This window comes from Cinclus cinclus, unplaced genomic scaffold (genome assembly GCF_963662255.1).
Source record: "Cinclus cinclus unplaced genomic scaffold, bCinCin1.1 SCAFFOLD_342, whole genome shotgun sequence".
Taxonomy (NCBI): domain Eukaryota; kingdom Metazoa; phylum Chordata; class Aves; order Passeriformes; family Cinclidae; genus Cinclus; species Cinclus cinclus.
The window spans coordinates 1-11,963 of NW_026912041.1; the positions used below are offsets into that span (position 1 = coordinate 1).

At 65.2% G+C, this 11,963-nt stretch overlaps 4 protein-coding genes across 5 annotated transcripts; 3 read left to right on the top strand and 1 right to left on the bottom strand.

Moving 5' to 3' along the window:
* Positions 1–6: 6 nt before the first annotated feature.
* Positions 7–2,524, bottom strand: CSNK2B (casein kinase 2 beta). Of its 2 annotated transcripts, none has more exons than XM_062514116.1 (6): positions 2,477–2,524; positions 2,134–2,217; positions 1,747–1,849; positions 1,578–1,659; positions 1,387–1,462; positions 7–841 (listed from the first exon to the last, which is right to left on the bottom strand). In XM_062514116.1, the coding sequence occupies exons 2-6, from the start codon at positions 2,203–2,205 to the stop codon at positions 512–514; spliced, it is 663 nt and encodes a 220-aa protein (XP_062370100.1). In that variant the 5' UTR covers positions 2,206–2,217; positions 2,477–2,524; the 3' UTR covers positions 7–511. The 2 variants fall into 2 exon arrangements, with proteins under 2 accessions (XP_062370100.1, XP_062370101.1); XM_062514117.1 differs by having other exon boundaries at positions 1,544–1,659.
* Positions 2,253–4,480, top strand: GPANK1 (G-patch domain and ankyrin repeats 1). Its single transcript, XM_062514115.1, has 5 exons — positions 2,253–2,514; positions 2,610–3,024; positions 3,131–3,725; positions 3,843–3,941; positions 4,120–4,480. The coding sequence occupies exons 1-3, from the start codon at positions 2,253–2,255 to the stop codon at positions 3,618–3,620; spliced, it is 1,167 nt and encodes a 388-aa protein (XP_062370099.1). The 3' UTR covers positions 3,621–3,725; positions 3,843–3,941; positions 4,120–4,480.
* Positions 4,481–4,907: 427 nt separating this feature from the next.
* LOC134057092 (lymphotoxin-alpha-like) lies at positions 4,908–7,764 on the top strand. Its single transcript, XM_062514119.1, has 4 exons — positions 4,908–5,217; positions 5,788–5,821; positions 5,967–6,026; positions 7,340–7,764. The coding sequence occupies exons 1-4, from the start codon at positions 5,092–5,094 to the stop codon at positions 7,762–7,764; spliced, it is 645 nt and encodes a 214-aa protein (XP_062370103.1). The 5' UTR covers positions 4,908–5,091.
* Positions 7,765–9,256: 1,492 nt separating this feature from the next.
* LOC134057091 (protein PRRC2A-like) lies at positions 9,257–11,466 on the top strand. The gene is given in 6 exon segments (XM_062514118.1): positions 9,257–9,383; positions 9,920–10,035; positions 10,711–10,763; positions 10,765–10,885; positions 11,141–11,243; positions 11,351–11,466. Coding segments are annotated over 5 exon segments (438 nt in total). The 5' UTR covers positions 9,257–9,383; positions 9,920–9,941; the 3' UTR covers positions 11,418–11,466.
* The last annotated feature ends 497 nt before the right edge of the window (positions 11,467–11,963 follow it).

Consider the following 11,963-nt stretch of genomic DNA (forward strand, 5'->3'; position numbering starts at 1 on the left):
GAAAAACAAAAAAAAAATTGAATTTTTTGGGGGGAAAAAAATTGGAATTTTTTTGTGGAAAGGAAAACTTTTGGAACACGTGGAGATTCAAACTCGTTTCTGTAGAATTGAATTTTAAGTTTCTGGGGTCGTTTTCTCCAATTTTGGGATCGTTTTGTCCGGGATTTTTTTGAGATCTTTTTTTTTTTTCCCCAAGTTTGGGGTTTTTACATCGCTGCAGCTTTTAGGGTCATTTCCCCAAGTTTTGGGCTCATTTTTGCTGTTTTTTAGGAGCCGTTTTTGTGACTTTTGGGCTCATTCCCACTGAGATTTTTGTGGTTATTTCCCCAAGCTTTGAGCCTATTTTCGCTGTTTTTTTATTTTCTTTTCGGGGGAGGTGTTTTCCCAAATTTTGAACCCCCTTTCCACAATATATTTTTTTTTGGAAGGGCCGATTTTCCCGAGTTTCAATCTCGTTTTCACCGGGGGATGTTTTTTTTTTTGTTTGTTTTTTTTGTTTTTTTTTTCCAGGTTATTTCCCCAAGCTCCGCGAGCGTTTTCCGCGGGGAACTTTTTTCGGTCGTTTTTCGGAATTCCGGGGCCGTTTTTCACGCGGTTTTTTTTGGGTTTTTTTGTAAGATTTCGGGGTTTTTTTGATGGGGAACCTCTGACCTGGGTACGAATTGGTTGGCGGGACGTTTGGGACGGTACTCGGGGTGCACCATGAAGAGCATGTGGGGGAAACCGGTGCCGAAATAGGCGCCGTCGGTGTGGTGGTGCCGCGAGGACTTGGGCGTGTACACGTCCATGCATTTGGGACAGTAGAGTTTGACCATGGCCTCGCCCGGGATGTCTGACAGCCCTGGGGTTTGGGGGGGGAAACCAGGTAGCAATCCTTAAAATCAGCTCCAAAAATTACCCCAACGCCCTCCCCTCATCCAAAAAAAAAAAAAAAAACCAAAAAATCTCGACCCTAAATAAACCCCGAACGACCCAACCTAAAAATACCCAACCCCCGAATGAATCCCGCAGGAAAATAAATCCTAAATAACTGCACCCCCAACAAACGCAGCCAATAATCCCTCCCTGGAACAAAACTCTTGGAGGTTCTCCCCGTTTTACCTCAAAATCTCAACTGTTCTACCCCTAAAACTCCTCACATTTCCTCTCCTAAAATCTTATTGCTTTTGCCCCCAAATCCCATCATTTTTCCCTCCAAAAATCCCACCAAATTTTCCCCCAAACCACCCCCCCAATTCCCCCCCGAGACCCCTCCCAGTGCCCTCCCAGTTCCCCCAGTACCGATGGGCAGCATGGGCTGGTTCTCACAGTGCCCCCAGGAGCAGACCCCCCCCCAAATCCCCCCCCCCGAGACCCCTCCCAGTGCCCTCCCAGTTCCCCCAGTACCGATGGGCAGCATGGGCTGGTTCTCACAGTACACCCGCGGGCAGTACCCGAAATCTCCCTGCTGATACTTCTCCAGCTGTGGGGGGGCACAGAGGGAGGGTCAGGGGGGTCCCGGGGTGGGGCTCGGGGGTCCCGGGGGGTCTCGGGGGTCCCGCACCATCTGGGCGATGCCGCGGTTGGTGAGGATGTACCGGGCGTGGATCAGCCCGTAGAGCATCTCGGCCGCCTGCTCGATCAGGTCGCTCTGGTTGGGGTTGTCCTCCAGCTCCTCGTCTGGGGAAGGGGTTCCGGGGGATCAGCACGGTGCTGGAGAACCCCCCCGAACTCCCCAAAGCCCCCCCGAACCCCTTGGGGTCATACCTGGCTCCAGGTCCAGGATCATGTCCAGGGCCTGGCGGTAATGGGGCACCTGCTCGTTGAGCCCCGTCAGGTTGAATTTGTCCTGGATGTAATCCTCGTCCACCTGGGGGAACGGGGCACAGGAGGGGGGGGGGGGGTCCTGGGACTGAGGGTCCGGGGAGTTTGGGGGTGTCAAGGGACTGGGGGCGGCCGGGGGTGTCCAAGAGCTTGGGGCTTTTGGGGCTGTCCCAGGGATTTCCTGGGAGTTTTGGGGGTGTCCAGAGATCTCCCGGAGGTGTCCTGGGCTCTGGTGGTGTCCATGGGTATCCCGGGGGTGTCCAGGCTTATCCCCGGGTTTTGGGGGTGTCCCAGGGGTCACCCGGGGGTCTCCGGGGGCCCCGCGCCCACCTCGCAGAAGAACTCGTTGCCGCGGAGGCCGCAAAACCACGAGATCCACGACACCTCCTCGGAGCTGCTCATGGTCCCGGGGTTCTGTGGAGAGGAACGGGGGCGATGAACCCGCCCGGATGCCCCAGACCCTTCAGGGCACCCCCAAACCGCCACGAGCTCCTCCCCGCGCCCTCAGAGCCCCGGAGAGCCCTGGACCCACGCGCGCCTCCGTGGCCGCTCCGACCGCACCTCACGGGCCGGAGGGACCCCGAGCCCCACTCCGGGATCCCCAAAGGGCCCCGGAGCCCCCCGAACCGCCCGGGTCCCCCCCGGGCACCTCCGAGCCCCCCGGGGCCCTCACCCGCCGCTCTAGGGGCGCTCCGGGCACGATCCGCGCACGCGCAGCCGACGCTTCCGCCCCAAGCCCCGCCTCCTCCCCGGGAACAGCCAATCACCACCGGTCGGATGCTACTTCCGCTCCAACTCCCAATCAGAGCTGGCCTCCGCCGTCGCTTCCGCCCGAACTTTGGTCCTGCGCCTGTACCGACCAATCGGTGCCCGCTGCCGTATCACGTGGCTCCTCCACAACGTTCACAACTTCCGGTGGCGGCTGCGGGGTCCGGCCAGGATTCCCCGGGACCCCCCAAACCCCGCCCAGAGCCACCCCCCCGGTGACCTCCCCGGGCCCGCCATGTCCCTGATCGAGTTCCGACGGGGCCGGGACCAGGCCGGCCGCTGGAAGGACGGGCGGCTGCAGGAGGAGCCGCCCCCGCCGCCCCCCGAACCCTCCCCGGGCGGCCCCGACCCCGGGGCGGACGCGCGGAGCTTCTACGAGAGCCTGATCGCCGAGGGGAGCGGCGCGGAGCCCGCCCGGAGCCCCCGCAAAGGAGAGGTGGAGGAGCCGCCCAGGTCGGTGCGACCCCTGCCAATCTCCCCCGCTCCCCCCCAAAAAAAATTAATTAATGAACGAATTACTTAATTAATTAATGACCTAACGAGAGTCTCCCCTCCGCAGCCCCCAGGCTCCCTCCCACTTCTGCCACAGCTGCGGGACCTCGTTCCGGGACCCTCCCGCGCGGCACCGCCGTTCCACGGCGCACCTGCTGGGGCTGGGGGCTCTGCCCGCGCCCCCCGAGCCGCTGCACATCCCCCCGTCCAACCCGGGCTACCGCCTGCTGCTGCGGGCCGGCTGGCGCGGCGGGGGCCTGGGCCGGGGCGGCCGCGGGCGGCGGGTGCCGGTGCCCACCGAGCTCAGGAGGGACCGGGCCGGGCTGGGCTGGGGGCCGGGACCGCCGGCCCGCGTCACGCACTTCGGCCCGGGGGACGCGGCGGCCGTGGCGGGGGCCGGGGGAGGCAAAGGGGGGCGCGGGGAGGGGTCCCTGTCCCGCTCCCGCTCCGAGGCGGCGGAGCGGGCCTGGGAGATCCGACTGAGGGAGTACATGGAGCGCTGGGACCCCCCCGAGCCCCCGCCCCGAGCGAGCCGGGGCCCCCCCGAGCCATCCTGAGCCCCACTTCATCCCCCCAACCCCCGGCCCCCCTCCCCACAGTCCCCACCCCCAGAGGTCCCCGTGGAGGAATTCGGGGTGGAACGCTGCGTTTCCGCTCCCACGGTGAGTCTGGGGGGGCTCGGGTCCCACACCGGGACTGGGAACCCCCGAATTTGGGGGGGGGGGATGTCCCCCTCCCCCAGGGCCTTTCAAAGCTGACTCGGTCCTCCGCGCCGCCAGGGGGCGACAAAACAGCCTGGCGCTACTTCCGCCCTCACTGGACTGCACTTCCGGCCGCCCGTGAGGCGACTTCCGCCACGGGAACCCGCTTGGACCGCGGTGAGACCCCCGGGAGCCCCCAGACCCTCCCGGAACCCCCGGGCGGGTCGTACAGGGAGGGAGGGGGAGTTCTGGGGCGACCCCCGGCCTCCCCCCCCCACCCTGGAACTTTTCTCCCACCGCCCCAGGGGCTCCCCCCGCACTGGGGAGGGGTCCCAGCCCTGTCCTGCCCTCCCAGATATTGCAAAGCCGGAGCCGGTCGGGGCGTGGGACCCTAAAGAAGGCCGAGAGAACCCCGAGAACGGCCGAAGTTCGTCCCAGGAGTCCCCCAGCTCTGAAGAGATCCTCGAAATGGGTCTGGGGGCTCTGAAGAAAGCTTCCACTGTGTCGAGCGAGCTCTGAAGAGGACAAAAGACCCCCCCAAAAAAAAACCTGGGACTTTGGGGCTGGGATCCCACAAACTGGGACTTGAAGGGCAATAAAAAAGGGAGGGGGGTCTGGACCCTCCCCAGGCTGAGATCTGTGAGGACAGATCCCCCCCACCCCGGGCTTGGGGACAAATAAAAGTGGGAGCATCCCTGCCTTCCCCCCCCCAGCGACATTTGGGGCGCTGAAATTTTCCTGGCGGGGATTTGGGCATGGAAGTGCCAGATTTTTTGGCTTCCTCCGGGGTACCCGTGACACTTTTGAGGCTCTCCCCCCACCCCCTGCACCCCACGCAGATTTTCCGGGTGCCCCGCAATGGTTTCGTTTTCCTCTCCCTGCATGGTTTCGGGGCCCTCTCGGGATTTTCAGATACCCACGAGGGCTGGTTCTGCTTTCGGGGGCACCCCCGCCACCACATCCTCTCCCCCACCCCGCCAGGTTTTCCCGTTAATGAGGCCAAGGGGGAGGGAGGGAATTAACGGAGGCATTTGGTAATTAACGGGCCGTGCGTTAATTAGAGGAGGGGGAGTCACTGGGCGGGGAGAAATGGCTGTGGGGTCTTGGGGGGGGGGGTGCAAAAGGGAGAAGGGGAAGCCCCGACCCCCCTCCAAAAAAAAAAAAAAAAAAAAAAAAGCTTCCCCTCCCTCCCCCCACGGAGCGTTTGGGGCACCCCCGCGGTTTTTCTGTTCCTGTTCCTGTGAGCTCCGTGTCCTGGTGACGCTTCCTGCGGGGGCCGGGGGGGCCATAAAGGCTCTGGGGGGGGCCGGGCCGGCTCAGAACCGCCATGGCCGAGCCCCCCCCGCGTCCCCCCCTGCGCCCGCACGTCCCCAAGGTCGGTGTCACCGCGCTCGTCCTCGTCCTGCTGCTGCTGTCACCGAGGGCTGGCGCTGCCACCCGCCTGCCCCCCCCGGTATGGATCCCCTCTGTGTCCCCCATTGTCCCCACTGTGTCCCCACGTTTTTACCCCAAAGTCCCCCCCCATTGTCCCCTCTGTGTCCCCCCCATTGTCCCCTCTGTGTCCCCTCTGTGTCTCTCCCATTGTCCCCTCTGTGTCCCCCCCATTGTCCCCTCTGTGTCCCCCCTCATTGTCCCCTCTGTGTCCCCCCCCATTGTCCCCTCTGTGTCCCCCCCCATTGTCCCCCCATTGTCCCCTCATTGTCTCTTCTGTGTCCCCCCCCATTGTCCCCTCATTGTCCTCTCTGTGTCCCCCCCCCATTGTCCCCCCCCATTGTCCCCTCTGTGTCCCCCCATTGTCCCCTCTGTATCCCCCTCATTGTCCCCTCATTGTCCCCTCTGTGTCCCCTCCGTGTCCCCCCCATTGTCCCCTCTGTGTCCCCCCCCATTGTCCCTTCTGTGTTCCCCCCCATTGTCCCCTCTGTGTCCCCCCCATTGTCCCCTCTGTGTCCCCCCCCATTGTCCCCTCCTGTCCCGCCCCCCCCCATTACCAAACCCCCTCTAACCCCTCTCTGTCCCCCCCCAGGACCCCCCAGAGACCCCAACCCCGGCCGTCCCAGGTGAGTGACGCCCCCAAACCCAACCCCTCCCCGTCCCTGTCCCCTCCATTCCTGCCCCTCCTGCCACACCCTCCCCATTTGGGGTCACCACCCCCTCCTGGTGTCCCCCCCCCACCCCCCATGTCCTAACCCCCCGTGTCCCCAGGGCTCCCCCCCGAGCTGCCGCGGGTCACCAGGGGAGACAAACCAGCTGCTCACGTCGTGGGTGAGTGGGGGGCACTGGGGGGCACTGGGGGGCACTGGGGGGACGCCGGGGACTGCAAGGGACGCGGGGAGGGGACAGCAGACCCCGGGGTCTTCGGGGCTCCTTTGGATCTTCAGGGATTTTGGAGTTTCCGTTGGTATTTATGAAATCCTGACCCCCTGTTTGTCCCACCCCCCTCCCCAGCCTCGTCCTGGGGGTCCCTGGTGTGGGAAGCAGGAATTTTGGGGTTTGTGTCGATATTTTTGGGTCCCCATATTTCCCCATCCTAACCCCGTATTTCTCTTCCAGCCTCCTCCTGGCCGTGCCCCTGGTGTGGGAAGTGGGGTTTTGGGGTTTTCTTTTGTTTGTTTGTTTTTTGGGTTTTTTTGGGAATTTTCAGGGTTTTTTGGGTTTTCTTAGGATCCTAACCCCTGTTCATCCCCCCAGCCTCCTCGTGGCCATCCCCCCACAGCTCCCTGGTGTGGGAAGCAGGGATTTTGGGATTTTTCTGGGGGTTGGTTTGGGTTTCTTGTAGGGTTTTGGGGTTTTATGGAGTTCTTTTAAGTTTTTTTAAGGCTCCTAACCCCCTATTTCTTCTCCAGCCTCCTCGTGGCCGTCCCCCTCCTGTGGGACTCAGGACTATGGGATTTTTTGGAATTTTTTGATTTTTTAGGATCCTAACCCTTTTCTTTCCCCCCCAGCCTCCTCGTGGCCGTCCCCCTGGTGTGGGAAGCAGAGCTTTGGGATTTTTTGGATTTATTTTCATTTTTTTAGGATCCTAACCCTTCTCTTTCCCCCCCAGCCTCCTCGTGGCCGTCCCCCCGAGGCTCCCTGGTGTGGGACTCAGGACTATGGGATTTTTTGGAATTTTTTGATTTTTTAGGATCCTAACCCTTTTCTTTCCCCCCCAGCCTCCTCGTGGCCGTCCCCCTGGTGTGGGAAGCAGAGCTTTGGGATTTTTTGGATTTATTTTCATTTTTTCAGGATCCTAACCCTTCTCTTTCCCCCCCCAGCCTCCTCGTGGCCTTCCCCCTCCTGTGGGACTCAGGACTTTGGGATTTTTTGGATTTATTTTGATTTTTTTAGGATCCTAACCCTTCTCTTTCCCCCCCAGCCTCCTCCTGGCCGTCCCCCCGAGGCTCCCTGGTGTGGGAAGCAGAGCTTTGGGATTTTTTGGATTTATTTTGATTTTTTTAGGATCCTAACCCTTCTCTTTCCCCCCCAGCCTCCTCCTGGCCGTCCCCCCGAGGCTCCCTGGTGTGGGAAGCAGAGCTTTGGGATTTTTTGGAATTTTTTGATTTTTTCAGATCCTAACCCTTCTCTTTCCCCCCCAGCCTCCTCCTGGCCGTCCCCCCGAGGCTCCCTGGTGTGGGAAGCAGACGTGGCCCCCGCCCTGGTACGGAACGGGGTGCGGCTCCGGGGGAACCGCCTGGTGGTCCCTCGGGACGGGCTCTACTTCGTTTACGCCGCCGCCGCCTTCCAGGGCTCCCGCTGCCCCCGGCGCTCCCCCCGGCGCCCCCTGCGCCTGGCAGTGTCCCGGTTGTCCCCCGAGTACCCCCGGGACGTGCCCCTGCTGCGCGCCGCCCGCTCCGTGTGCGGCGGAGGGGCCCGGCCGGGGCTCTGGGTGGAGTCCCTGTACCAGGGAGCCGTGTTCCAGCTGCGCCGCGGGGACCAGCTGGCGGCCACCACCTCGGCGGGGAGGTTCCTGGACCTGCACGGGGCTGGGCAGGCGTATTTTGGGGTGCTGGGGGTGGATTAGGGGGGGTGCAGGGGGTGGGTTGGGGGGTATAGGTATGGGTTGGGGGGTGCAGGGGTGGGTTAGGGGGTATAGGGGGTGGATTGGGGGGGTGCAGGGGGTGGGTTGGGGGCTGCAGGGGTGGGTTAGGGGGTCTTGGAGTGGATTAGGGGGTGCAGGGATGGGTTGGGGGGTGCAGGGGTGGGTTAGGGGGTCTTGGAGTGGATTAGGGGGTGCAGGGATGGGTTGGGGGGTGCAGGGGTGGGTTAGGGGGTCTTGGACTGGATTAGGGGGTGCAGGGGATGGGTCACGGGGTGCAGGGGGTGGATTAGGGGGTGCAGGGGTGGATTAGGGGGGTCTTGGAGTGGATTAGGGGGTGTTGGGGTGGGTTAAGGGGGTGCAGGGATGGGTTGGGGGGTGCAGGGGTGGATTAGGGGCTCCAGGGGTGGGTTAGGGGGGTCTTGGAGTGGATTAGGGGGTGTTGGGGTGGATTAGGGGGTGCAGAGAGTGGATTTGGGATGCAGGGGGTGTGTCTGGGAGTGCTGGGGGTGGATTGGGGGACGTTGGGGTGGATTTGGGCGTACAGGGGTGGATTAAGGGATGCTGGGGGAGGACTGAAACTGGGATCCATCAGGGATGGAGGGGTTTGGGGTCAGTGGATGAAATTGGGGCCGCTCAGGAGCGGAGTGAATTTGGGATTGGTCAGGGCTGGGCAGATTTTGGACCCCCCCCCCGCCCCAGAATTGGGAACTGGGGTCATTTGGAGTCGCGGTGATTGACCAGGGATGTGTGGAGCAGAGAGCAGAGCTGAGATAAGCTCAGCCCAAACGGGCCGGGACAATCCCAAACGGGCGGGCTGCTGTTCGTCCTTAATTTATTGTGTTATTTATGCGGTTTATCCTGAACCTACAGAGTTTATAGTTTTGTACGTGTTTGTATCGGAATTTGTACAGCTTCTCGTATTTATGGGACATCCACGGCCACAAACCCGCCACTTCTGAGGCGGGGCCCGTAATTTATTGACTGCCTGTATAATTTATTGTGGGAAGTCCCAATAAAACGGAATTTGGGCGGAATTTGGAGCCTGAGGGGTTTGTTTTTTTTTTTTTTTCCTTTTTTTTTTGGCGGGGAATCTCCCCACCCCCGGAGTCCGGGCTGTCCCCGGTGCTTCCCAGTCCCTCCCAGTTCCTCCCAGTGTCCCCATTTCCCCCCGGCGGGGGGGGGGGGGCGGGGCTCCCGTTGCCATGGGAACGAGCGGCGCCCGACCCTTCCGGCCGCCGGGCGGCGCTGTCGCGACACCGGCGGCGCGAGATGACGTCACCGCCGGGGGCCGCTCCATTCCGCGAGCGGGGGCGCACCCTTTGACCGCGGTCCGTTTTTTTTCCACCCCCCCCCCCCCCCCCGCCTCCGCCACGCTGTGGTCTCGCCCGCGCGGCGCCCGCAGCCAATGGCGGCGCGTCCCGCGGCGGCCCCGCCCCCCGCGCGGCGCGGCCCGAGGCGCGCGGCGCATGCGCGGAGGCCCCGCGGGCCGTGTCGGAGGGAGGGGGGGGGCAGCGGAATCCGCCGCCATCCGGCGCCCGCCCGCCCCGCCCGCGGCCCCCGAGCGCGCGGCCGCCGCCGCGGAGCCCGCCCGGGGCGGACAGGTGGGTACGGCTTTGGGGAGGGGGCGATCCACCCGCGCCTCCCGCCACATCCCGGGCCGCGGCTGCGCCGGCATCGCCGCCATCTTGGAACGGCGAGGCCTCCACACCCCCCCCCCCCACCCCCATCACGCCCCCCCTCACGCCCCCCTCAATACCGGGACCCTCCCGAGTAACGGGAGGGGGGCGGAGTCCCGTTAACGGGGGGGCGGGGCCCGCTCGGGTCAGGGGGCGGTGGGGGTGACCCGTGAGGATCCGTGACCTCCCCCCCCCCCCCTCCCCTCCCCCCCCCATCCCCGGGCCCTCCGGTGTCCTCGGTTCTCCCGGGGATCCGCGGCCCGTCACTCGTGCCCTCACTCCGCGGGGCCGGCGGGGCCCGGCACCCCCTGTCCGGTGGTGTGCAGCTCCCCACGGTGTGAACCCCCCCCCCACCACCCCCCCGGTCCCGGTGTAACCCCCCCCCGGTCCCGGTGTAACCCCCCCCCGGTCCCGGTGTAACCCCCCCCGGTCCCGGTGTGTGTCCCCCCCTCTCCCCGCAGGTCCCGCGGCCGATGCGGCGCCATGAGCGATCGGGCTGCGCGGGGCCGGCGCTACAACTGCCTGAGCCTCAGTGAGAGCTACCGGGGGCGGCCGCTCGAGCCCCCCCGCGCCGCCGGTACGGCCGGGCCCGGTGGGGGACGGGGGAATGAGGGGGGGGGGAACACACCGGGGATCCCCGTCCTCCCCCCAGAACGGCCGGGGGGGGGTTGGGGGCGTCTGTCCGGTTCCCATCGGTGGGAGGGGGGTTCAGAGTTCTCCTCTCTCGGTTGTTTTTATTTGGGCGGGGGGGGGGTTGGGAGGTTGTGGATGGGATTTAGGGGGTTCCGGGGGGGGGGGGGTGCGACCCCTGCCCCATCCTCGTGGAGGGGTTCCCTGTTGTGTGACCCCCTCCCCCCTCCCCATTCCCATCTGGGGGTGTGAGAGGGGGGGGTTCAGGGGTCCGGGTTGAGGCTGCGGGACCCCCCCCCCCCCCCTCCTCCTCCTTCACAGGCAGGTTTTGGGGAGGGGGGATTCCCCCTTGTGAGACCCCCCAGGGTGGGCTGCAGAGCCCGGCTGATGTTTTTTGGGGGGGGGGGGCGGCTCGGGGGGGGGGGTTTAGGAGGTCTCAGCGAGGTTCGGGGGGAGGGGTGGGGGTCACCCCCACTACCCCCCACCACCACCACAGGCTGCAGAACCTGGGTGAGGTCTGGGGGGGGCTGCTCGGGGGGTCCCGGGGGCGGTTCGGGGGGAGGGGTGGGGGGGGGTCACCCCACTCTTACCCCCCCATCTCCCCCCACCCCCTCCCCCCCAGGCGCCCCCCGCCATGGGCTGCAGAGCCTGGGCAAGGTGCCCACCCGGCGCATGCCCCCCCCCCGCGCACCTGCCGAGCCTGAAGGCCGAGAACAAAGGGAACGACCCCAACGTGGCCCTGGTGCCCCGAGACGGCTCGGATGGGCCAGCCGCAGCGACCCCCCCGACCCCCGCAGGTGGGGACACCCCCTCCCCCTCCCCGGGGGGGTTTGGGGTACCCCCGAAATGGGGGGGGGGGGAGGGGGCGGGGATGGATGGGCAGGGTGACCTCGCTGACCCCATTGTGGGTGGGTGGGTGAGGGGGAGGGGACCCAGCGACCCCCCACTCCCCCAGCACGGGATGTGGGGTGTTCTGGGGGGACGGGGTGGGGGTCTCGGCTCCCATCCCCTCTCCCCAAAAACCACTCTGACCCCCCCCCCCCTCCCCCCAGTTCCGAGCCCTCCGCCCCTCCCCCGCCGCAGTCGCCGTCACCGCCGATTCGCAGCCGCCTGCGAGCGGCACCGGGGGGACAACGGACCCCGGGGACACCCGAGGTGAGACCCCCACCCCAAAAACATCCCCGTGACCCCTTCCCCACCGAACCTCCAGGTGAGCTCCCCTTTTCTGACCCCCCCCCCCCCCCCCCAAAATCTCCCCGCAGAACCCCCCCCCGCCGCCAAGCGCGGCAAAGTCCTGGGCGCAGGCCAGCGGTACCCCGCCGATGGTGAGACCCCCACCCCCATTTCGGGGCCACCCCCGTGACCCTCCCCTTCCCCCCACCCCCACCCCGGGACCCCTCAGGTATCGAGGAGGGGGGAGGGGACCTTCCCAGACCCCTCACTGGGTGTTTGGGGGGGGGGGGGGGGGTGCTCTTTGCTCTCCCCATGACCCCCCCCCCCCCCCCGCAGTTTTTGGGGGTCCCTGACACCCCCTTTGTGTGTGTGTGTGTCCCCCCCCACCCCCCCTCACCCCCCACCCAGGTGCCAGAGCCCCGCCCCCCCTCCCGGGCAGGTTCTCACGGGAGGAGTTCCCCAGTTTGGGGGCGGCCGCCGAGCGGGGGGAAGGGCGGCCGAGAGCGGGGGGGGCGGTGCCGACGCGTCGGGTGGGCTCGCACCGAAGCCCCCCGCCCCCCACGGTGAGTGACACCCCTCCCCAAATCCCCCCTCGATCCCGCCCCGAGTCCCCACCCTAAACTCCCTCAATGGATCCTAATCCCAGAGCGCTGATCGCGCCCCAAACCCCCCCCGAATCCCGCCCCGAACTCCCCCAAATCC